Source organism: Ctenopharyngodon idella, chromosome 6, assembly GCF_019924925.1.
Source record: "Ctenopharyngodon idella isolate HZGC_01 chromosome 6, HZGC01, whole genome shotgun sequence".
Lineage (NCBI taxonomy): Eukaryota > Metazoa > Chordata > Actinopteri > Cypriniformes > Xenocyprididae > Ctenopharyngodon > Ctenopharyngodon idella.
The window spans coordinates 24,723,647-24,747,843 of record NC_067225.1 but is presented as its reverse complement, the minus strand read 5'-3'; the positions used below and the strand labels follow the sequence as shown (position 1 = coordinate 24,747,843).

Below are 24,197 nucleotides of genomic sequence, written 5' to 3'. Positions count from 1 at the left end.
TTGAAACAGTTACAGCACAGTGGCCAGGGTCATACAGAGGTTTTCCAAGACAGGTTCCACTCGGAACAGGCCTTGCAAGGGTCAATCAAAGTAGTTGAGTCCTCGTGTTGTGCGTCAGGTGCAGAAGCTGGCTTCAAAAAACAGATGCATGAGTGCTGCCAGCATTGCTTTAGAGGTTGCAGAAGCAGAAGGTCAGCTTGTCAGTGCTCAGACCATACGCCACACACTGCAACAAGTCGGTTTGCATGGCTGTCGTCCCAGAAAGAAGCCTCTTCTGAAGCTGGCTCACAAGAAAGCCTGCAAACAGTTTGCTGAAGACAACCTGTCCAAGAGCGTGAATTACTGGAACCATGTCCTGTGGTCTGATGAGACTAAGATAAACTTGTTTGACTCCAATGGTGTCCAGCATGTGTGGCTACTCCTCAGTACCAAGAAAATTGTGTCTTGCCTAGCATGGTGGTGGTAGTATCATAGTCTGAGGCTGCATGAGTGCTGCTGGGACTGAGGAACTGCACTTCATTGAGGGGAACATGGATTCCAACATGTACTGTGACATTCTGAAGCAGAACATGATGTCATCCCTTCAGAAACAGGCCCGAACGGCAGTTTTCCAACATGATAATGACCCCAAACACACCGCCAAGATGACCACTGCCTTGCTGAGGAAGCTGAAGGTGAGGGTGATGGAGTGACCAAGTATGTCTCCAGACCTGAACCCTATTGAGCACCCGTGGGGCATCCTCAAGCGGAAGGTGGAGAAGCGCCATGTGTCTAACATCCAGCAGCTCCATGATGTCATTATGGAGAAATGGAAGAGGATCCCAGCAACAACCTGTGCAGCTCCGGTGAATTCCATGCCCAGAAGGATTAAGGTAGTTCTAAATAACAATGGTTCTCACACAAAATATTGACACTTTGGCCACAGTTTTGACATGTTCACTTAGGGTGTACTCACTTTTGTTGCCAGTTATTTAGACAATAATGGCTGTATGTTGAGTTATTTTTAGAGGACAGTAAATCTGGACTACTATACAAGCAGCACATTGACTACTCTAAAGTATATACAATTTTCATTTCTATAGTATTGTAGTCGCTTGAGAAGATATACTAAAATGGTTGCTGAAATGTGAGGGGTGTACTCACTTTTGTGAGATACTGGTAACATATCAGTTAACGTTAGTTTATTCACTGTGAACTAACATGAACAAACCCTCAACAACTGTATTTTTTATTTATAAACATTAACAAAGATTAATAAATGCTGTAAAATTATATTGCTCATGCAGTTCATAATGCATTAAATAATTTTAACAAATAAGACCTTATTGTAAAGTGTTACCGAAATGTGATATGCAACTCTCTGAGCTCATTTTATATACTAAGTAGCAGATATGACATTTTTGAATGTCAAAATCCCCAGATGATTGCCACAGACATTGCTTTAATCGTATAAAGTAGATAGCATGACAAAGAGTAGTGAGAAGGTCTTCACTGGAGTCCAGTCGAGGCTTTGCATGTGGAGGCTCAAAAGAGCTCAAAATCATCAAGCATCTCAAAACTCTCAGCAGTAGCAGGAGAGAACTCATTGTCAGAGTAAATAGCCCTCTTTCTCTTTCGTGAGCCTGTGAAATAAGGCAGAATTTCCTCAGAATCAGTGGCTGCAGCTTCCATGACACCAGGACTGAGGGGCAGCTGATGCTTGTCCTCTTCCTGCCCTGTGATGGCAGCAATCTCAGTCTGTCCATCGTGTGTGTCAAAAGAGAGGTCTAGTATTTTAAAGAAATCCTCAGGTGTTGCGAAATCCAAATTGTCATGAAGCTCCTCAATCATATTATGTGGCACAGAGGAGGATAGATTTGGTATGGTGCTGCTGTCATCAGCTTTGTTTGTCCCATCCACATTAATGCCAAGATTCTTCAACCTATCCATTAAGCTGGCTGGCCAGAAGGCTGGTGGAAGGTTGTAAACACCTACAAATTTTATTGGACCAAGCTCCTGCAGATTTGGAGGATCCCAGATCAAATCTAAACATGAAAAACATAAGCATACGAATATATTTATCTCTCTTATACTGATAAACTACAACATTGGTGTGATATTAATGCTAAGAAATTACTTTCAGGTGTGATAACACCACAATGAGTCTCAATCGCATCAGATCTTGGAAGGGCCTTATTGTGGCTGGTAGATTCCACCTCATCTCCGTAATCCGGTGAGGGAGGAGGTGGAGGTGGGCATGGAGGTAGCATGAGGTCATTTTTGGTCATGGCAGGTCCTTAAAAATTACACGTCATTTAATGAAACAAGCAAAAATCTTTAAATCAGATTTAAATGACTGATGTAAACTGTAAAAAATTATTGTTATTACAGCATTTTTGTTGTTGTTGTTAAAACAGCTTAGATAATTTATGTAGTTCAGAAAACATACTATTTTGAGTTTATGTTGATTAAACCAATCTCCTTCATTGTATTAACTACATTTTTTTTATTTCAATGAACTCAAAATGTTAAGGCAACCAAGTTTCTTACTTTTTTAAGTTAATCCAACAATAATTTTTACAGTGTGTAGATAGAGGTAAGAAACATGATTAAAAATGTCATATTCATAATTCATATTTATTGCACAGCATTTTGGATGAATTACTGAAAACTTTTTTTGTCAATATTAGTCAAAAATAGTTGGTTTAAAGCTTATGCTCGATAATTTGCTTAGTTTAAATCAACCACTTTAAACAGGAAATCATGTATTCATACCATTATGCAGGCCTATTTGAGGTGATGGAATGTTAGAAGGCTGCTCATCCTCTGGCCCGGACTGGGAACAATCATAGGAATTCATTAAAAAGTATATAATCATGCAAATATTGCTCTCTTAACTCACTTGTGTTCACTTGCGATTGATTATAAGTCTCTCATCAGTAAAATACTCTCATCTGCTGTTAGTATGTTTTAAAGAGACATTCCTGAGAATTCCTTTTATGATGTCATAAAGGTTAAACGGCTGCAGTGGCTTTATTGTAATTCCTGCACTGTATGGCAGGAGATGAAATGATGTATAGTTAAAATACAAACAAAAATACAGTTGCACTATATACATACTATATATAGACAATAAGGCGTTCATTTTTGCTACCATTGCTGCCAAAAGCATTTTTATTACAGCATGTTTAGAATGTAATCTTGAACATTTTAGTTTTTAATGTCACTATACATAACGCATACACATAACATAAACAGTTTCATTTTATTTATAAAAATGAAAATAAAAATTCATCATCAATCATTGGTGAGATTGGTCTTGATTGCAAACACACATCTAACTCAATTTTAATGAATTGAAATTGCTTTCACAAAATAATGACATAACATACTTGTTAAAGTCATTTAGTTTCAGCTAAAATAATGTTTTTAATAAATTACAATAGGCAAATAAAAAAAAAACATAAAATATCACTCAATCGCAGTGTTCATGTTATATGTTAAATGTCTACAGGTAAACCACTTGGCTTGGGAAGGTTTTAAAAGAAAATAACTATTTCTTCTAGAAGCAGTCTATTAAACACATGTAAGTAGCCTACAGAGGGAGTCGTTTTCATAGTCTGTAACTGTACATTCTGCATGTTGCACGTTTCCTTGGTGCTCTTACCCAACTGGAACAAGGGAATAAAAATGGTTCGATCTTGGTGTTAATTTGCACAAAATTCATTCAGTCCTGCATTACAAATAATTACACAACAGATATTTATATAGTCTGATTATATTTAAAACAATCTTATTTCAATGTTATTGACGGGGTTCTGTTGTCGACTTCGTGGCAGTCGTCGTCGATTTGCCAGCTTTTTGGGACTACTTGATTTTTGACACATCAAAGCTAATTTTCAGTGGTATATTCAGTGATGAAAACGGACGTCTGATCCAGCGCAGCGCCGCGTTGATCTTCTTGAACACCATTCTCGCATTACTATGCTGATCGTTTCACAACACGAGGAAGCGGCAGATGTTTATATGACTCTCTCTAGTGGCCAACGTTTCAGTAGCATTGTTTCTACACTAGAGCAGCCTAGTCCTTCTTGCACGCCCACTGTCTGTTACACAAAGTTATATCATGATTGCAAGATCATTCCGGTCATAGGAGGCCATCGAGACTTGTCTTCACATAACATCGAGCAGCTCTTCGACCTGTCAGGTAAAGGCAACAGCGTCGTTATTTAGTAAAACACGCAACTGCTTTTCTCTGATAAGTGCGTCGTTTAAAATCGTAAACAAAATTCTGTAGCGCGCGTTAAATAATGTTCTGCTGAGCGCGTGACTAACATTTTGCAACCACTCATGCTGTTTGTACGAAAGGAATACTGTCTATATGTGTTATATGCAACATTCTCATCACCATCTTCACTTTTAAAAATACAGTTTTGAGAGTCATAGGCTATGTGCGTCGAGTCGCTCTCATAGTAGGACAAACTGAACTGTCAATGAACCTAAACTTGATTCAGTGATTCCATTGTTGGAAGTTCATTCAAATTAATTTAAAACCGAAAAAATAGCATATTTATTAATAACAAATTTGATAACCTGCGCCAAACAGGCGTTTATTTCGAACGCATTTCAACAAAATCTTTTTTTTATTTTTTATTATTTTTTGTTTACATATTTACCCAACAGATATAGCAAAATAGTATTATATTTGAGTGTTTTACTTATTTTACTGTTTTTTATATATATATTTATTACTACATATTAGTTATACAGACAATAAGGGTGCATAGCAATTACGCTAAAACTGTGTATGTTCATAGGCAACTGCTAAGAAACCTGCATTCGCCAGTTTGCATTGAAATAATGTGGATTCCTATGCTGAGTTTGACTGCCCTGCCACATGTTGGTGGGATATTTGGAGGTCTCATCACACGGAGGGAGGTGAAGACATGGTACACCACGCTCAATAAACCCTCATGGAGGCCACCTAATGCTGCCTTTCCAGTGGTGTGGACCACTCTCTACACTGGCATGGGGTTAGTTCAAACAGTGGCCGCTTATTAAATCCGCCAGTTATGCATTTAAAGCTTTAAAGGAAGTTGTAGTTAAGTTTAAAAGTTAATAAATAACTAAAAAAAACCTCCAGATGGTGTAAATAATAGTTTTTCTTTTTTAAAGCTATGGTTCATACCTTGTGTGGAAAGAGCTCGGAGGCTTCACCCAGGATGCAATGGTGCCACTGGGGCTCTATGGGTTGCAGCTGGCACTTAATTGGGCCTGGACCCCCATCTTCTTTGGAGCACACAAGATTAAACTGGTGAGACATTACTCTGAGGTTCAAAATTCATATTGTTTAGTTAAAATACAGAGAAACTATAGTAGTCAACATTTGAAGTGGATCAAAACCTTCAATCAAAGTTGTCCTAAAACCTTCTTCTTAGGACAACTTTGATTAACTTTTTTGATCCACTTCAAATGTTGCCTACTGTACTTTAAAGGTAAACCAGGAACCAGTTTCTCTGCATATAGGAATGAGATAATATCAGAGATTTTTGTGGAGACATACTTGACTGAAACTCTATAGTACTGTGTCAGGGGTTCAACAGATTTTTCAAGCTACCTTCAAGTTTGTTCGGTTCTTCTTTCATATCTAGGCACTGATAGAGCTACTGATGCTGAATGGCACAGTGGCAGCAACAATGGTGTCTTGGTATCCCATCAGCCGCACTGCAACACTGCTCATGGTCCCATACATGGCCTGGCTCTGCCTTGCTACCAGCCTCAACTACTGCATTTGGAGAGACAATCCTGATCCCAAAAAAGACGACTAAAGAGGCCAATAAAAACTAACACTATTTTAACTAACACAACTGATTAGAAGTGAAGTTACTGTTTAATAATGAAGCATTTTGTTTATTTTTACTTACAAGTTTATAATATCAGAAAATTCACAATGTCTTAATTAAGAGCAGTAAAGGCAATAAAATGAGAATGTTCTAATGCTTCCATCATCTCTTCACTTAAGTTCAGCATTTTACACAGATCAGTTTATAGGTTCTTCCAACTCAAAATGTTTAATAACAGAAAAATGTTTTGTTTGCTTGCTTCCTTTCCTATTTTTATGAATAAAAATGTTTTAATGACTGTTTGAAAGGAAATTCAGTTACAATGTAGATTCTATTTTAAACACCAAGGTCTGGTCATGAACCTTTGTGGCTGTGCAAGGGTGGTGGTCAGGCAGGGTAGGTTTTTATCATCTATCTTTCGTGAACATATTTTGCCATAGTATAGATCATATTATCAATATCTGCCAGAAAATTCACGAGTGTGCACTAAGCTTTATGTTATTTCACTTGTCTATGCAACTTTCTATTAATGCACTTCAGATGTCATTTCATCCTAATCCTAAAATACAAAATTTCACAAACTTTAAATTAAGATGGATTGTTAAAATGGAAATTAAATACATTTCTGTTTTATTTTAGACTTTAAGTAATAAATATATAACCCCCAATGACATTGAGGGAATTAATGAAAACAAAAGCTTGATTTTTCTTTTGCATAGTATTTTCTTGAGCGAATCTGCCTTAAAGTTTTAAAATTTTGAAGGTTTGTAACCAAAAAAAGGCACCATTAACTTCCATAGTATGGGGGGGAAAATTCTATGGAACTGTTTGATTACAAACATTCTTCAAAGTATATTCATTTGTGTTCAGCAGAAGAAAGAAATTTATACAGGTTTGGAACAACTTGAGGGTGAGTTAATGATGATGACAGATTTTTCTTTTTTGGGTTAACGTCCCCTTTAACTCCCCCATGACTACATGTGTAAAACAGGATTGAACATCTAGAAGAAAATACAGTCTAAAAGATAATAAAATTAAGCGTGTAAAAACAGTTTGAGAATGTTTTTTAAAGAATGTACATAATTCAGAATGGCTTTTAATCAGTGGAATCATAAAACACACTGGGTTGTTTTATGGTAAATACAAAAAGTATTTATTTGCATTATGGATTCAAGAGAAATAATATGCAAGTAATAATCTATAAAACTGAATATTGTTTTTCCTGAATAATCACATTTCTTCAACTTTAACACAGCTCTCCAAATGAAACCATCCATTTTATTTCTTGGAAGTTTCTGTTCAACCATCAACATGAAGAGAGCTACAGTTGTTAGAAGTGAAGATTTACATACACACCTTAATTGTTTTATTTTTGAAAAAGTGCAAAGAGGAATAAGATCTGTACAGTACGATGATTATTTTTCAGCTTTTTCAGGGGGTCCATCTTCAGGTTTGGAGGAGAAGCGCTCCATTAGTGTCTTCCACAATCCCTTCTTCTCCTCATCTGTTTGCTGCATGTTTCCTGCAAAAGAAAGCTTATTTTTGTAATTTCTATATGGTAATAGTACACATAAAATGAGCGTTAATGAACCATTACTTTGACATGAAATGTAAAGGTGATCTAAACAAACTGCTCTTATAGTGAAAATTCACAATACAATCCAACAATATTTCCTCTCTAATTCAAAAATAATATACATTTTTTTCCTCTTCTCACTAGATTATGAGATGTTACATGATGCTGAATGTCAATACAGACTAGAACTTTACATTTAAGATTTAAACAAGTTTTTATAAACTACTCAAGTTTGGAGTCATTAAGATTTTAATAATTTAAGAAATTGATAGGTTTATTCAACAAAGACACATTAAATTGATCAAAAGTGACAGTAGAGACTTTTACAATGTTACAAAAAAATGCTAATCCAAATAAATGCAGTTTTTACTTTCTAAAGAATCCTGGAAAAAAAAAAAAAAATGCATCACTGTTTACACAAACATATTAAGCAGCACTCTTTTGAAGATAATGAAATGTTTCTTGAGTACCAAATCAGCATACTAGAATGATTTCTAAAAGATCATTTGACACTGAAGACTGGAATAATGATGCTGAAAATTCAGCTTTACCATCACAGGAATAAAATTACATTTTAACATAGAAAACAGTTATTTTAAATTGTAATTATATTTCACAATATCACTTTTTTTCTAAAAAATTCAGACAATTTTAAGAAATCCTCACCTGTTGCCAACAGTATTCGGCACTCCTCCACTGTCACACCTGTAAAACTTGTATCTTTCACTCGTGGAAACTAAAAACAAACAAACAGACAAAAATATTATGATGCTGTCAAATGTATTTAATGAGGTTTGCGTTAATTAAATCAACTAAATTAAAGACATTCTACAATAACAAAAATGTGAGGAAAGATGTTTTGATAAATATTCCAGTCTCTACAGAATATGCATGCTATGAATCTCTTTCAAAGAAAGTAAAGATACAAAAAAAAAACAAAAAAAAAAACAATATTTCTAAAGATGACAGCCAGTTAAAATATAATGTAAATATAAACGTTTAGATCTAGAAGATCTTTTAGGAAATTTCACTCACCTTTTCTTTGTACATATTACTGTTGATGCGAGCCAGACTTTCATACATCTGATCACATCTCTCTGGGTCTGAAATCTAAATTGAGACATATAAGACACAATGTTGCATAAGATATTTGTATTGCTGCTTAAAATAGTTTTTTTTTTTTTTAGAAGGAATCTTTACAAGAAAAAAACACTCTACACTGAGCTAGAGATAACAAACCTTCAAGTACATGCTACAGTAAGAGCTTCTCTAACATATCCAGCAAAATAACATGACTGTCTAATGAAAGCCTGAATACCGCTGCACATAATATGAAAGATGACATCTGACTCGTCGACATGCAAAATCTGCCACAAGGGTAAAACGTGCAGTAATTCACTTAGTAACTCCCCTACCTGTGTATTTTCTCCTTCTCGGAAAGCACTAGCGACTCTTTGGCGTAAAAATGTTCCTAAATCTCGCCCTTTCTTTGACTCGTCCTTTGGCCATTCCTCGCATAGCTTTAGAAATCGACGGTATCTGGTGGCAGACATGTTTTACGTATAGAAATTTGTAGGTGGTGTTTCACAACTGCACTGTGCTGAAAATCTGTAAGCCGTGGAGGGTCAAATGCTACGGCGTTTCTAAATCGAATTCCTCATAGAGAAAATCGCCCGTCTCTTAATACGGTTTGTCCCAGTTGAGGATCCGTAGTGCCATACTGTTAACCTCGTGGTTTGCCGTAGAAATCTCAAGGTAATATCAAAGACCCTCTGCTTCCTCGGCTAATACTAATTTAGTACCGCCACGACACTAAAAGAATAATTTAGTAACATAAAATGAGCGGAAAGAAAGCAGATGGGAAATCAGGTGGTGTCATGGGCTGGATAAGCTCAGCTTGCCGTTTTGCAGCGGACAGAAATGACTTCAGAAGGTTTGTTACTGTTGTAAATTCTCTACCAAAGCTTGAAACGACACGAACAGTACTGCTGCTACAACTCATATCGGAAATGATGTTCAAATGTATCCTTTTAAATATCTTGCCAGCATTTGTGATGGTCTCCTTTGTTTTATTGTTACAGGAATCTCCTTGTAAACCTGGGTTTATTTGCAGCGGGTGTTTGGGTCGCAAGAAACCTCTCAGATTTCGACTTAATGTCTCCTCAGCCAGTCACGTAGCTCCCGAACAACAACAAAAAAGGACTTGCAGGTGAAACAGCAAAAACATTTGAGAGCATTGTTCACTCCCATCCTTCAAAAACAGGTCCGAGACTTAACTCTTATTTTCTCTTCTCAAAATAGGTGGTGCTGAAATGGAAGAACAGAGACATTTTCTACAGTGGGTCTTGTTGAACAAGCCCATTCGACACTTAAGGGAATAAATAAAATCCCAGCAATTGGATGATTACAATTGTAGATTTCTCGTGTAGATTTCTTTGTGTTTTGTTGAAATAAAGCTCATGTTGAAACAGTTGCCTATAGCCATTTATTTGTGAATAAATCTAAAATATACATAATATTGGAACAATATTCAAGAAAATTAAAAAGTCCATTATTTATATTTTAAAGCACTTTATAATGCATATTTTGATGTCTTAGTATCCTTTTACATAGCATTTCCACACGTGCAGTCCCTTATTTTGAAGACAAAACTTTGATCCAGGTCTCTTTTTCTAACCTGAGGACACATAAGTATTACAATTTTAGATATTACCTTACACAAGAATATTATATTTTTCAAACCAAAATGTTCGTTCAAGATAAACAATGCGCAAGATAATAAATACTGGGGTTGGACAATGAAACTAAAAACACTGGCCTTTCATGCCTATATATGTGGCCAATCTTCACTGATTTACATTCTATCAGTAAGCCGAGTCTGAAGGTTGAATTAGCAGAGCAATAGCACAGCTGTACATAAAATATTGCAATCCACACAACATAATGGGAGACGTATCAGTTCAAAAGCGGACAAATTGTTGGTGCGTATCTCTTGCTGGCTCATCTGTGAACAGGACAGCAATTCTTGTGGTGTATCGAGAGCTATGGTATCCAGGATAATGCTGGCATACCACCACATAGGATGAACCACATCCAACAGGAGTTACTGCAACTGTTGATGCAAGAGGAAGCTGACTGAAAGGGACGTCCAGGTACTAACCTGGATTGTATCAAAAAAAAATAAAAAATAAAATAATAATAATAATAATAATAATAATAATAATAATAATATAAAACCACAGCTGCCCAACTCACTGCAGAATTAAATGTACACCTCTCTACTCTCCTGTTTCCACCAAAACTGTTAGTCGGGAGTTTCACAGAGTCAATATTCATGATCGGGCTGCTATAGTTAAACCTTTGATTACTCGTGCCACTGCCAAATGTTGGGCAGACCTTGGGCTGAGGACAATGTGAAACATATTGTTCTCTGATGAGTCCACCTTCACCGTCTTTCCCACATTTGTGGGAGTTACAGCGTGGAGAAGCGCCAAAGATGATTAACACCCAGACTGTTGCTGCCCAGAGTGAAGCATGAGGATGGATCAGTGATGGTTTGGGCTGCAATATCATGGCATTCCCTACTGTGCTTGATGGGCGTGTCACTGCCAGGGACCACTGAACCATTCTGGAGGACCATGTGCACCTAATGGTTTAAACATTGTACCCTGAAGGGGGAGCTGTGTATCAGCATGATAATGCACCATTACATACAGCAAGACTTGTGACAGAATGGTTTGATGGACATGAAAGTGAAGTTGAACATCTCCCATGGCCTACACACTCACCGGATCTAAATATTTTTGGGCCACTTTGGGGTATTTTGGAGGAGCAAGTCAGAAAACGTTTTCCTCCACCAGCATCACAGTGTCCTGGCCACTGTTCTGGAATAGGAATGGCTCAAATCCCTCTGGCCACTGTGAAGGACTAGTATCTGTCATTCCCAAGACAAATTGATGCTGTATTGGCCGCAAAAGGAGGCCCTACACCTTACTAACAAATTATTGTGGTTTCAGTCTCATTGTCCAACCCCTGTATTGGCTTGTCTTGGCAATGGATTATATTGTGTAGTGCAAGTTACCGTGTGCGTGCAGCAAATATCAGGGCGGTGGAAGATCTATTGTGGTTCTTAGTCAGATGGAGCAGGAGGGATTCAGGGGGTAGTCCCAAAATCGTTGTTTTGATTTCCTCTACGCGCACATTATCAGGAAATAGTGCATGGTCCTGCACAACAAACCTGTTTCCACTAAGTGGAGTATAAATTGGACAACAATAACACTGGATACCAAAACTAGGTGATTGTAATTTAACATAAAAAAAAAAAAAACAGAGGCAGAGGGTCAATGAAATTATAAAAACATTCCATCAGATCATACCTTCTAACAGAGAGGAGCAAAAGATCATTGAAAAGATGTATGTATACATCTTTGCGAGAGACTACAGAGACTTTGTGATTGCCACCAACAATTAGTTGCTTCAAAGTTCCCTCTTGAATCAAATGACGCCCTCTGGTGATTAATGGAATGGACTGATTGAGAACAGAAAGAAAACTGGTTTAAAAATATGACAGCAGAAAAATAAGAAATACATTAAGGCTTTATACCTTGACATTTCCAAAGTCCACTAACTTGTCCAAACAAACAAGCAGCTCTGTCCTCTTCATTTGTTGGACACTTCTGTCACACTCCTCCACTATCTACACAATCAGATTTATGAAATTACAAATTTATTAATTTGTAAAGCAACAGATGAATTACATCTAATTACGGAAGCTTGTTTCTGCCAAAAAAAAAAAAAAAAAAATTTTCCCCTTGCAATTGCAAGAAAGTAAGAATTTCAAGTTTATATCTTGCAATTCTGACTTTTTTCCCCTCAGAATTGTGAGATAAAAAGGTCGCAATTAACTTTTTTTTTTTTTTTTTTTAATAAATTATTTTGTGGCGGAAACAAGCTTCCATACAGTATATAATACTGATCAGCATGTAATCAATTAATATGCAAGGCTGATAATAATTTATATTTAATTTATAGATAAAGATAGGGGCATTTATTATTATAATAAAAGCAAAGCATGACAGCCTACCTTACGCACAGCTTCAATGGCTTCCGTCAAATTAGAGACATTAAGACAAACACCTTTAGCTCTCTTGAGGATGTTCTAAGCCAAATAACACAAACCATTCATGTTCACAAAATAAAGATGTTAACAGGATTTTCTCTGAAGAGTCTACACATCTCCTGGGGCTGTATAAAGGAAAGCCAACCTCAAGTAAGAGCGTCATCCGTGTGATCCTCTGAAAAGGAAGAATCAAAAAAGACTTGAGCGTCTGTCTCTGGCATTGTGGATCTTTCTCTAGTTTCTTCAGGATCAGCGCAAATTTTCTGTTGCCCTGCCTGGTTGGAAATGAAAAATGGTAATTAGAACACTACCATGCCAAATCTATAATATTAAATTGAATTATGTGTTCAATTTGGAAGAAATATGAAAATGGAACAAACAGCAGCTGAGTGATGACGGCCTCCTGGTACATTATGTTAGTGATGTATGGCACATAGACTTGTTGGAAGTCTTGCTGGTGTTTCAAAACTATATCACCAACCCGCGACATCACCACATCCTGCCTGAGATGGGACTCCAGGTCCTGCAGAATCCTAAATAAACCAAAAATAAAAGTAATATTTAATTATGATTATATACACATGCACATACACACACTCACCAAGACTGCATTTATTTGGTCAAACACAGATTTAAAAAAAAAAAAAAAAAGGGGGAAGTGAAATGTTTCCTATTTAAAATATTTTAAAATGTAAGTTACCCTGCACCCTGTGATGGCAAAGCTGAATTTTCAGCAGCCATTATATGACAAATAGAGCAAAAAAATACTGTGAAATGTTATTTAAAACTACCGTTTCTATTTTAATATATTTTAAAATGTAATATACTTCTGTGATTGCAAATTTTCAGCAGCCATTTCTCCAGTTTTCAGTGTCACATGATCCTTCAGAAACTCAAGTAACATTGCTTATAATTATCCATGTTTAAAACAGTTGTGTTGCTTAATAGTTTTGTGGAAAAACTTTTTTTGTTTATATTCTTTAATTTTAAGATTTTTCAATTAATAGAAAGTTCAAAACAACGGATTTAGTTTGAAACCTTTTGTAACATTATAAAATGACTTTACTGTCACTTTAAACCATTTTAAAGCCTTGTTGAATAAAAGTTAAGTAAAAAAAACTTCTTGATGGTAGTGTATGTAAATCATCAGATTAAAATTATATTATAAATAATACTAAATAAATTATAAAATAAATACTGTTCACATAATATTTGTATTAACACTTTTTTTTCTACCATTAGTTATACAGACATCAGTGAGTCAGACATAGCAATCAGTGAGTCAAGTGAAAAGCAGCATAATGCATTTTTCATATATGAAATTGTATTACATTTTATTTTATCCAAGTATTTATCCTTACCATTCACTGACTCTGCAGACGTCCTTTAGGTTGGAGAACAGAACATGATGCTGCACACGGGAGAGGGTCTGTTTGAGTTCTGCTGAGCACTGAAACACATTCAGTGCTACTACCAGACTCTTCTGATACGAAGCCTCTGACACAATCAGCTCAAATATGGCCTAGCCCGAAATCACAATAACAGAGGGATGAGTAGTGTAACTTTACATCAGACATCAGACCAAGATCATGTTTTGCGAGCATACAGCAGTCTTGTTGGTATCCTGCAATACACACCTCCTGAAGCTGGATCTCCTGCGCACTGAGGGAGTTCAGCAGACCCTTTACTTGTGGTAACTCCTGCCATAGAGCGTATGGCTTAGCCTGTAGTCCTGGTGGGCTCAACACAGAGGTCGGGCTTAAAGGAGGAGGAGGAGTTTTCAGACCGGGAAGACGCATAGATGTCACCAATTCTGAAAGTCCTGTGTGCTGTGCTCTGTGTAAATCCTTCTTCACAGAGTTCATCCAATACTCCTGATATAAAGGGACCGCTAGGAAAACAAAATTGGAGCAGGTGAAAGCAATATTTGGTGTTACTATACGTATTTGATAAATAAATATTATATTGTGTAACTAAACTTTTTTTTTTTTTAGGACCATTAGTATTTTTTTACATGACCCCAACCATCCATTCTCACCCACTCATTAAAGAGAAAAAATAACTTGAAACAAACTTTTCTTTAAGCAATTTTTTGGTTTTTTTGGGGGTCTTTTGATTGTTTGGATGAAATGTGACCCAGCTACAGTATCTGGTTGACAGTTTTTGTAAGATTCATCTGTAAACTTACAACTGTTGATGTACTCTGATTCAAACTTTGCAACGTACGTTTCCTCTTGTTGTGCATCGACTTCCATTGCATCTTCCCTGAAACAAGAAAAATAACTACTTTGTTTCTGTGCAAAGGCTGACGTACAGACAGAAATTGAGTTATTTAACACTGGATGCCTGAATTATTGTTTTGTGTATCATAAATGTTACCTTTTCATCTCATTCTCAAAGCAAAGCATGTCAGATGATTTCAGACTGAAGCTCTCAGAAGAAAAGAGGGATGAAATGGGCAAAGAAAACCCCATAAAATTCCATAACTGTGAGCTTGCAACAGATCGAAGAGCTTCAGCCAACCCTTCAGATGCACTAAGAAAGAGGTCAAAATGAAAAAGTCGTCAAAATGAAACACCATCCTGGCACCATCTAAAGCTTTTAAAAAAGATTATTGTGAGGTAGGCGGCTAATAGGAAATACAACAACAGTCAGGATAAGAATAGTTATATTAGGCCACGTTAAAACACTAGAATAACAAACTAATTTAATATTTATTACTCATTTATTTTGAGTACATACTTGTAAAGTCCTCCAGACGCTTCACAGTCTTCCACGTTTGTTTTAGGGCTGTGTTCATCTAACGTTAGCCCGGGACGAGCATCTAGTGCTTCAGTTACACCATCTCTGTCGGCCCAGATTCTCCCATCCTCCATGACGTGAGCCCTATACGCTAATCTCTCTCGCGGTTTTATGCGTGGTATTGAATTTAAACTTTGAATTATCGCCGTAAAAATACCTTTTTACACGCAGATACTAATACGCCACCAAAATACTTTCCAAACCACTGGATTAAGATCTGTGTGAGTCAGACTAATTTAGCCGAGCGTCCTCACCTGTCCAATTTCTCACAACCAATTTTGCTGCATTTGATTGGGCATTGCTTTGGCAAGTACGATTAATTTATTATTGGCTGAACCCAAAGAAACAATAAAGAAAATGTAATGCCATGTCTCAGTGTCATGTCATATCTTTTTTATGAAATAGTGGGAACAAGATTTTCATTATCATATTACAGTAATAAAAACATGATAGTGAATGTGGATATAAATAGGCTAAGATGTGCAAATAATAACTCAATGATCCTAAAAAATATACTTAATTTTCCTAATAAAAGTTAATATTATTTTTAATATATAATTAAAATTTATATTTCTTATATAATACATATTATGGCTTCAGGGTCAAATTTAACCGAATCACTCTATATTATAAGCAGTTTAAGTAGATTCAAGCAGGCATTTTAGCATTAATTAATACAAATACCGGTCAGATTTATGTAAAAAATCATTTGAAGTATTATGCTTAGGCCCTATTTTTTACACTTGACATTACTGGAGTCAAATAATTATTACACTTAAATAATACTAAAAAGAACAAGCTCACAGTTGAAATATAAGAACCACTTTTTCCTTTTATTTGGTTTTTAAACTGTATACAAGATGAAACTGAGTTTCTCAAATAGAATGAACAACTGATATATGACCCAGAGATTACAAAATGACAAAAGGTAGACAAAAGATCACAGACAGCTGGAAAGGGCACATCAGGGGCACATCGTTTAGACAAGGGACAACAAATAAGAGAATAAAACAGACATCCCAACAAAATGTAGTGGTAGCTGCCCTGCTGAGGGCATATGGGATTCTTCCTGTAGACTACTTTGTCAGCAACAACTTTTTCCTTTCAACTCCATTTTAATGGAAAACACAATATAAAACAATACCACAACATCATGAACGTGATAAAAAAGAAATACTCCTGATAATAGACTGACAATATTGTTCAAGGATGGACTATGAACATAAAGGTTATGGTATTTAAGTCTACTTTATAATTTCCAAAGGCAACCTATTGAAAACATGTCAAGTTATACAGGATTGGCAACTATCAAATAAAATAGTAATTAAAGAGGAAAATAATCTTAACATTATTGCCAACTGAAATTGGGAAAAGGACTCTGAAATTGCTGCTTTACCGGTTTACTATCTGTTCTGATCACATTTAAACAAAATAAAATAAATTTAGTAAGATGCTTCAGAAGATTCTGTGTAAGGTCAGTAAACATCAGGCACATAAATCAATTTTGAGATCTAAAACCATGCAGTTGTTGGAAGATAGGAAACGGGTCTATTTCTGCCACATTTGTTTCATTACCGAGCCCCACCACCTGAAGTAAACTATTCATGATCCTGTAAATTGTCTGACAGTTTATCAAATTTATTTAAACCAAACCAATAAAATCAACAATCCATTACGAACTATTGAGGCAACATGCAAAACTTTAAAAAAGACTGCACAGACATTATTGTTCTGTTGAAAGGGAAATATGGCCAGCTTCTCATGAATCTATTTTTAAACATGTATGTTGGCAAAGTAGAGAGCCGGAATAAGACCAAAAGTACAAAACAACGAGGACTGCTAAAGGAAAACCACAGGATGAAAAAGGCTCATGTTAACTGATGCCACCCCTACAGGTTGATTTGGAGTCTAAGAGGGCACAGTGATGTTTCTTGCAAGCAGCACCAATAAGGCAAGCTCCACGCTGCCTTGAGCCTGTTCCAGTGCCTCAGCAGCCTCAAGAGCAGAGAACCCTGATGCCTGGATCCTCTGAATGTGCTCTAGTGGAAACTGTCCCATCGAGGGCTGTGGTGCAAGTTGGTTGGAGTCTTCAAGGAAAAGCTGATCCGTCGCAGTGGCTTGAGTTTGAGGAGATGGCCCTAGGCTGGAATTGGTTGATAAGCCAGCTGCAACAGAAAGGGGGTGCTGCTGAGACAGATCAGCTGAGATGTCAATGCCTGAGGTGTTTTCATCCCCAATGTCCTGCTCTTGCTGACCCTCAGGGAGCTCAAGATCTCCTTGGGAAGAAGTCACCGGCCCAGAACTTTCCTCAATAACAAGGGCACAATTTCTTTCAGCTGCATAAGGGTGCTCTATCGTTTGTTCCACTATGGGATCTACCAGAGTAGAAGGTTGGTTCTCTGTGTGCCTTGGATTGTTTGGTACATCTGGAGTATCCCTCACTGATTGGGAAGTAAATTCAGCTTTGGCAACACTTCCCTCCTTGTCATTTGTTGTGGCAGTATTAGAGGACGTGTCAATAGTTGGGTTTAAAGTGACTTGGTTTCTTGCAGCACGATCCTGGTCCACCTCGTCAACATCTTCTCTTGATGTTGTAGCATTAGGGTCAGACTGAGGAATCGATCCAGAAACTGTTGGCCAACTGCTGGACATCAGAAGTTTATGGAGCTCCTTAAGGGCTTGAGCCAAGGAAGGGATGTTATCTACCTCTGTCTGGTCTCTTTCACAGGGTATTACACTCTTTTCAGAGTCTGAATGCACAGAAGAAGTGGCTGGCTCAGCAGCACAGGGTTCAAGGTCCAAATCTGGAACAGGCATGCATTGTGGTTGAGCCCCTGAAACATCTTCCATTACACTACCTTGGTCTCTCTGGAACTGATCAGGAAAGTCATGGCCAGTTTCTGGGTTTGCATTGGAAGAAACATCCATGTCCACTTCCTGATCCAGTGTTTGAGTCTGAGAGCCTGGGTTAAAAAGAATAAAGGGAGATTCTGCTGCTACAGTCCCAGAGGAAGTGATATTCTTCCCCAAAACAGTGTCTATCGGACTGTCGGAATCTCCTAAAACGATGTCCCCTGTCACTTCAATGTCCTCGGGCACAGTACAAGAGAGTGGTTCCTGAGAGGGAAGAGTGCTCGGGATGGGAGCGTCTGCATCTGTCTGTAAGCAAGATGTTGAATCGGCCAGTCCTTGGGACTGAGATCTGAAGGTGTCATCAGAGGGATCTGGAGAGGGTTCACCAACTTTCAGTGGCTGAAGTGGAGAGGATTCAATCGATGTGGGAATTTCAATTTGAGACGCTCCTTGGTTTATAGAGGCTGGGGCAGACTTGGAACGATCTAGGGTGAGACTGTGGGGATGACTTGAGGCTGATGATGTTGAGGGTTGGTTGAGAGGTTTAAATGGCAGGGATTGTGGTGAGGTAGTTTTTCCATCTTCAATATCTGAGAGAGAAACAGTAACTGATGAACTTAAAAGTCTACATTAAAATAGGTGATATAAAACCATGCAAATTCAGCAAACACTGCAAACCATGCAAAATAGTTAGCATCATAGACAGACAAAGTTGAATTTATTTCAAGATATTACTCACAAAATGGAGGCCGTTCCTGTGCGTATCAATGTATACCTTGTGTCTAATATTTATTGGGTCAAATATTGTATTAGGCTAATGAAATATTCCCTTTGTGACTGTAGTACCTGGTAGGTAGAGCCCTCTCCAGCTGTCTGTCCATATGACATCAGTTCTGTCCTGCTCATAGTTAGGGCACACAAACGCCACACATTTCATGCAATAAGAGGCAAAAATTAGCAAAAACATCCAGAGAAAAAGAGTGAAAAGAGACATGCACCTATCAATCACATTAGCTACACAAGGTGGTGTTCAACTCATGTCATTTAAGAGAAATCTGTATGAACATGAACTTGACAAACTCATGAACTTTACACTAACAAATTACAGTATTTACAAATATAAACATTACTAATTTACAAATAAGCACATTTTAACGCTATCTAGAAAACCTCAAGAATTTAGTGAACGTTAAAACTGAAGAATACGTTCTGAAGAGCCAATGTCCTAACATGTTTTAATTAATGTCTCCACAGTTTTATCAGTGTTACTGACAGGTGTGTGCAAGCATACACTACTGTTCAAAACACTGAAGTCAGTAAGATTTGTTTTAATGTTTTTGAAAGTAGTCTCTTATGTACACCAAAAGGCTGCATTTATTTGATGAAAAATACAGTAAAAATAGCAATATTGTGAAATATTATCATTTAAAATAATTTAAAAACCAATCGCACATGATCCTTCAGAAATCATTGTGATATGTTGATTTGATGATCAAGAAACATTTGTATTATCATCATCAAAATTAAAAATTATTTTTTGGAAATTGATACTTTTTTCAGGATTCTTAGATGAATAGAAAGTTCAACAGAACAGTTAAAAAATCTTTTCTAACAATTCAAATATCTTTACAGTCACTTTAGATTAATTGTCCTTGCTAAATCAAAAAAGTATTGATGTCATAAAAAAATTGTGCACCACCTTGTGAACTGGGTGAGTGGTTCTGTACTGCAACCAAGAAAAAAAAACTATACAAAAATTGTTTACATTTTTTTTATATTCTTCTGTTTCCCTAAACAAGGAAATCACTTAAAATTCTACAATGAACCACTGATGAGTATTCATTGCTTGTGTTAAATTTTAATGCTGCCTTCACATGCTTTCAGAATTATCGTAAATACGGGTTTCCTAGTTAAAAATTGTACATGAACGCCCTCTCAAGTCATTTTTACCACTGGGAAGCTCTGCGATAATTTTGATAGCCAAGTTCGGGCCATAAAATTTAAACATGGCGGAGGGGAGAACGATTGCTGCTGTGACTGGTATTCTTTATTCATTTTTTCCACAACAGCTACACCGTCTTGTTTTGTCATTAGCGTAGTGTATATTTACATATATGAATCATTATTTGATGTTTTATATTATTTGTATGTTTTATACACAGCGAAAATAGCCTGTAAATAAAAAAAAAGAAGCTTGTAATCACGACAAGCTCATAATCATGACTTGAGAAGTGGGAAGTAGGAAATTTCCGATAGCACATGAAGACAGCATAAATCTAGCTTTTATTCCAAACCGTTAGCCATGCAATCTCTTGGTCTATATGTCATGCATCTCACCGCTGTCCTGTACAGATCTTTGTATTGCCTCTGCCAGTTCTCGATCTGCAATCTCCTCAGGCCGGGTATCCTCTCGTCCCTCTGGCCCATATGCCAGCCGGGCACACTCAGGCAGCTCTGCCTCAGGTAGAAAACGTGTCTCTGTACCCGTCGTCCCAATCAGGAGAACATTTTTCTTTAGATCTATGGAGCACTGAATGAGAGCAAATCAAGGTATAAGATAAGAATGACGGTAAGTAGAAGAGAACAGGCATTGCAAGAAACTTCTACTGGCAATCTTCTCTAAAACAGAAACCTTTTGATCCATAAAATTAAATATAATATTAATATTATTGCTTACATAATACTAAAAAATAAGCTATTTAGACTATATTTGTAAGACTACGGGAGATATAAAATATTTCCTGAGTACGCAGACTGACAATAGCATGCAGACAAAGTAACCTCACTTGCTAAACTACATGAGTCAAAGGAATATAGGAAAAAGTCTGCATCCTCAAGTTAGTTTTATTTCATTAAAGCTACATTAATGGTAAGTTACGGGAAATATTCGATTTCCCATATTCCATTATGGGAAATAGATAATTTTATTGGCTATGAACCAAAGTTCCCAGGCAGACCTGGTGTCTCTTCAGCATGTCAAGGCCTAGCAGCATATCCATGGGCTGATCTTCCAAAATGGAGAAAGAGCAAGGCAGGAAATCTCCTTCGATCTGCACCTGGGCTGGGTGTAAAATATATATTTAGTATATTATGATAAGATTTAAGAAAAAGTGTTGGGAGGATATACATAATGAATATTAAAGGAGCAGATCTAAATAAATGCTATACCCAAATGAACTCGGCCAATAATTTTCTGGGTGCCAACTCCTTTGGCAATGCCTGCCCAGCGTCTGTCCACTAGTCGCATGATATTACATCGCTCTGCACATGCTTGACTCATAATCGTCATCTGAGCTCCTAAAAGAGGATTATAAAACATTAGTATATAATAAGAAAAAACCTCAAGTATTAAAAGTTAGCAAGACATTACTACCTGAGTCAACAAAAGCCTTTACTGGGTGTCCATTGACTTTGCAGTTGATGTATAGCATGACCACCTGGCCAAAACTCTCAGGTGCTTCTTCCATAGCAATGGTCATATTCTCTTCAATGTTGTGCTGTCTGGAAATTAAAAATAATCTCATGAATTCTATCTTTCTTTTTTTATGATCTATGTGCCATAGAACATGCTTTTGCTGTGCATGCAATCTCACCCCTTATTTGTTACCTGATTTCTTCCTCAATCTTGGCCTGAGCTTCCAAGTCAAAAGGATCTGCAGTCAGCAGTTTGATTCTCTCCTGCTCTCTTCGCGCTCGGTCCTGCTGCTGCTCCAATAGCACCTTGGTGAAGCGCTCTGAAAAAGGGAATCAAAATGGTTCTGTCACTCTAGGAAAAAACATTCAGTTATCCACATAGATGCATTTAGGCCCCATCATCTTTATTTACCAAGGTCTCCACTCAGCAGAGCCTCAGCAAGTGGAGGGTTTCGCTCTTTCAGCAACGAAAGCTCATGTGGATTTGCCAGCAACATGTCACGCAGCAAGGCGGGGTTGTCCAGTCCCTGAGGAGAAAGGGCTGAGCCTGATCCTGATCCAGAGCCAGAGCCTGGAGTGGTGGCTTGGGGCGGCCGTGATTGGGTCACATTGGGGCGCTGGGCTTGGTGCTGTCTGTTTTGGCCTGAGGATGTCCCAGGAACAGCAATGGAACTGAAATCGATGCGAGGCAGACCTAAGACATTAAGATTTATTATGATTAATGCCATGATAAGCTCACATTACGCCTTTTAAAACAGATCTAGTTATGCTGGTTTACCTGGAACTGTGGGTTGTTGCCCTAATAACCTCTCTGCTTGTCTTAACACTACCACATCTCCATCCTTCAGCCCATAGTTCCCCAGGGCTCGGGTGGGATCTTGTAATGGCTGCTCTGCGTATGAGATCTACAGAGCAAAGGTTGTATTATTTTATTCATTATGTGAAAACACAGCACATCATCTTTTTTGTCAAAAAACCTACAAAACCACTTTACATTTGAAAAAAGTTCTTTAAAATACCAACTCATAGAGATAAATGTCTTAGTTTTAAAGTTGTTTGTTTAATAAACTGCTTTCTGTTTCAATTCATGCACCATTTAATGGGAATCAGACGCAGTTTCTCTTTCGATTTTCAAATCGAAAGATTTATCTGCGACCTCAACACACGCATGTCAAATAAAGACTCATTCGTGTTATGTGTTTTAACTGCGCACAATTCAGTGTATTATGGTTTCCTGAAAGGATTCATCTTTACCAAACCACCAAACTACGTTTCCTCGAAATAGTTTAGCTTTGGTAAATGCTCGTCATTAGGGCAAATATGACCTGTTAATCTTTCCAGATTTGGGTTTTTCTTGAAGTGTTGACAGGCTCAGTATGCTATTAATAGACCTAAGGCACTAATTTGTTTAGTCAGGTCGCTTAGCATAGTAGCTAACTAACTGTTGCAACACTTTTGGAAGATGTTTACCTGAATCTCCCCGGCTGGTATTCCTGATTCTAGTTCGCAAAGAGCCAAAAAATCCCTGAGTTCAAGCTCCGGGGACACTTCCAGGGCGAAAGTGGTTTCCGAGCGGTCTCTCGGTGCACAAAACACGGTGAGCAGCATTGCGCTCGGGGTCGAACCCGGTTACTGCTTCTCTCTTACTGTCAGAAACTGCCGTTATTCCGGAGTTTTGCTACAGGAAATGTGACCACGTGTGTCCCGTTAAAACGTTGTGTAAAATCTGGTTATGAAAAAGTTAAGCATATGGAGAAACATCTGAACAAGCAAACACAATTCGCTAATAAAGAATTCGTTCACTTCCTTTCCACTGCTCTCTAGCCACTGCCGTAAACCGATTACGTGTGTCGTAGCTTACTGAGACAGGAAGTCAGAAACAACATACAACATCAAAACAATGCATTTTGATATGATAAATTAATTGAATGAATGAATGAATGAATGAATGAAATAATTTAATTCAATGTCAAATTAAATACATTTATAACATTAAAGTGAATAACTAAATATAAGTAACTGAAGTAAAAATAAACAAAAGGCATTTTTAAGTAAATTGTTTTTAGTTAACGTGGTAAATGTCACAAATGTGCTTATTTGACTGATAAATGTATCCATTTTTTTTATACCTTTCAGAAGTTTTTTATAACTCTTAAAAGTTTTAGAAATCCTAACATTTTCTGTTTATTTATTTTTTTTTACACAGTAAAACTAGTTTTTCCAATGTGTCCTCAGACCAGTATACATGCATGCATATTTATTTAGATTTTTTGTTTATTACGAGATCCGATTAAGCAACTGTACTAATAACACAAAGTACATAAAATGTATTAATATTACTACAAATTCAATTCAATGAATGAGGCATGAGTGACTCGGTTGTTGTTCTAGTCGGGACACCCAACCCCCGTACTGTAGAGGGCGCTACGACACAACGTAATTCATCACCATATAGATGATAGTTTTCTGGGGGGAATAAATAACAGCAGTTTTAATTAATATTAGATAATTAAATGAACACTGTTGTAATAAATATGAGGAATGACTGTCAAGTATAAAGTTAAGGGTACTTTAAGGGTAAAACTGTATTGCACTCACAAAATACAGTGGG

The 24,197-nt window shown here is 37.1% G+C and overlaps 5 protein-coding genes and 1 long non-coding RNA gene across 7 annotated transcripts; 2 read left to right on the top strand and 4 right to left on the bottom strand.

Moving 5' to 3' along the window:
* Positions 1-1,262: 1,262 nt before the first annotated feature.
* LOC127514045 (uncharacterized) lies at positions 1,263-3,797 on the bottom strand. Its single transcript, XR_007930549.1, has 3 exons — positions 2,755-3,797; positions 2,117-2,275; positions 1,263-2,024 (listed from the first exon to the last, which is right to left on the bottom strand). It is a non-coding gene; the product is annotated as an uncharacterized LOC127514045 (long non-coding RNA).
* Positions 3,798-3,954: 157 nt separating this feature from the next.
* On the top strand, positions 3,955-6,120 carry tspo (translocator protein). Its single transcript, XM_051896381.1, has 4 exons — positions 3,955-4,186; positions 4,797-5,012; positions 5,155-5,293; positions 5,631-6,120. The coding sequence occupies exons 2-4, from the start codon at positions 4,840-4,842 to the stop codon at positions 5,805-5,807; spliced, it is 489 nt and encodes a 162-aa protein (XP_051752341.1). The 5' UTR covers positions 3,955-4,186; positions 4,797-4,839; the 3' UTR covers positions 5,808-6,120.
* Positions 6,121-6,948: 828 nt separating this feature from the next.
* On the bottom strand, positions 6,949-9,022 carry LOC127514039 (ubiquinol-cytochrome-c reductase complex assembly factor 2). The gene is made up of 4 exons (XM_051896383.1): positions 8,814-9,022; positions 8,434-8,508; positions 8,065-8,134; positions 6,949-7,344 (listed from the first exon to the last, which is right to left on the bottom strand). Exons 1-4 carry the CDS (start codon positions 8,949-8,951, stop codon positions 7,238-7,240), a joined length of 390 nt encoding a protein of 129 aa, XP_051752343.1. The 5' UTR covers positions 8,952-9,022; the 3' UTR covers positions 6,949-7,237.
* A 71-nt stretch (positions 9,023-9,093) lies between these two features.
* tomm6 (translocase of outer mitochondrial membrane 6 homolog (yeast)) lies at positions 9,094-9,871 on the top strand. Its single transcript, XM_051896384.1, has 3 exons — positions 9,094-9,331; positions 9,480-9,607; positions 9,700-9,871. Exons 1-2 carry the CDS (start codon positions 9,237-9,239, stop codon positions 9,574-9,576), a joined length of 192 nt encoding a protein of 63 aa, XP_051752344.1. The 5' UTR covers positions 9,094-9,236; the 3' UTR covers positions 9,577-9,607; positions 9,700-9,871.
* si:ch73-15b2.5 (rho guanine nucleotide exchange factor 19) lies at positions 9,865-15,600 on the bottom strand. The gene is made up of 12 exons (XM_051896360.1): positions 15,260-15,600; positions 14,897-15,052; positions 14,706-14,782; positions 14,155-14,408; positions 13,879-14,039; positions 12,898-13,050; positions 12,663-12,792; positions 12,482-12,556; positions 12,002-12,094; positions 11,775-11,926; positions 11,480-11,644; positions 9,865-10,075 (listed from the first exon to the last, which is right to left on the bottom strand). Exons 1-12 carry the CDS (start codon positions 15,391-15,393, stop codon positions 10,033-10,035), a joined length of 1,593 nt encoding a protein of 530 aa, XP_051752320.1. The 5' UTR covers positions 15,394-15,600; the 3' UTR covers positions 9,865-10,032.
* Positions 15,601-17,126: 1,526 nt separating this feature from the next.
* On the bottom strand, positions 17,127-23,448 carry ddi2 (DNA-damage inducible protein 2). 2 transcript variants are annotated; one of them, XM_051896368.1, is made up of 10 exons: positions 23,057-23,447; positions 22,365-22,491; positions 21,999-22,280; positions 21,780-21,906; positions 21,546-21,673; positions 21,341-21,469; positions 21,130-21,233; positions 20,510-20,702; positions 19,019-19,070; positions 17,127-18,762 (listed from the first exon to the last, which is right to left on the bottom strand). In XM_051896368.1, the coding sequence occupies exons 1-9, from the start codon at positions 23,192-23,194 to the stop codon at positions 19,060-19,062; spliced, it is 1,239 nt and encodes a 412-aa protein (XP_051752328.1). In that variant the 5' UTR covers positions 23,195-23,447; the 3' UTR covers positions 17,127-18,762; positions 19,019-19,059. The 2 variants fall into 2 exon arrangements, with proteins under 2 accessions (XP_051752328.1, XP_051752327.1); XM_051896367.1 differs by lacking the exons at positions 17,127-18,762; positions 19,019-19,070 and having other exon boundaries at positions 19,077-20,702; positions 23,057-23,448.
* Between the last annotated feature and the right edge of the window lie 749 nt (positions 23,449-24,197).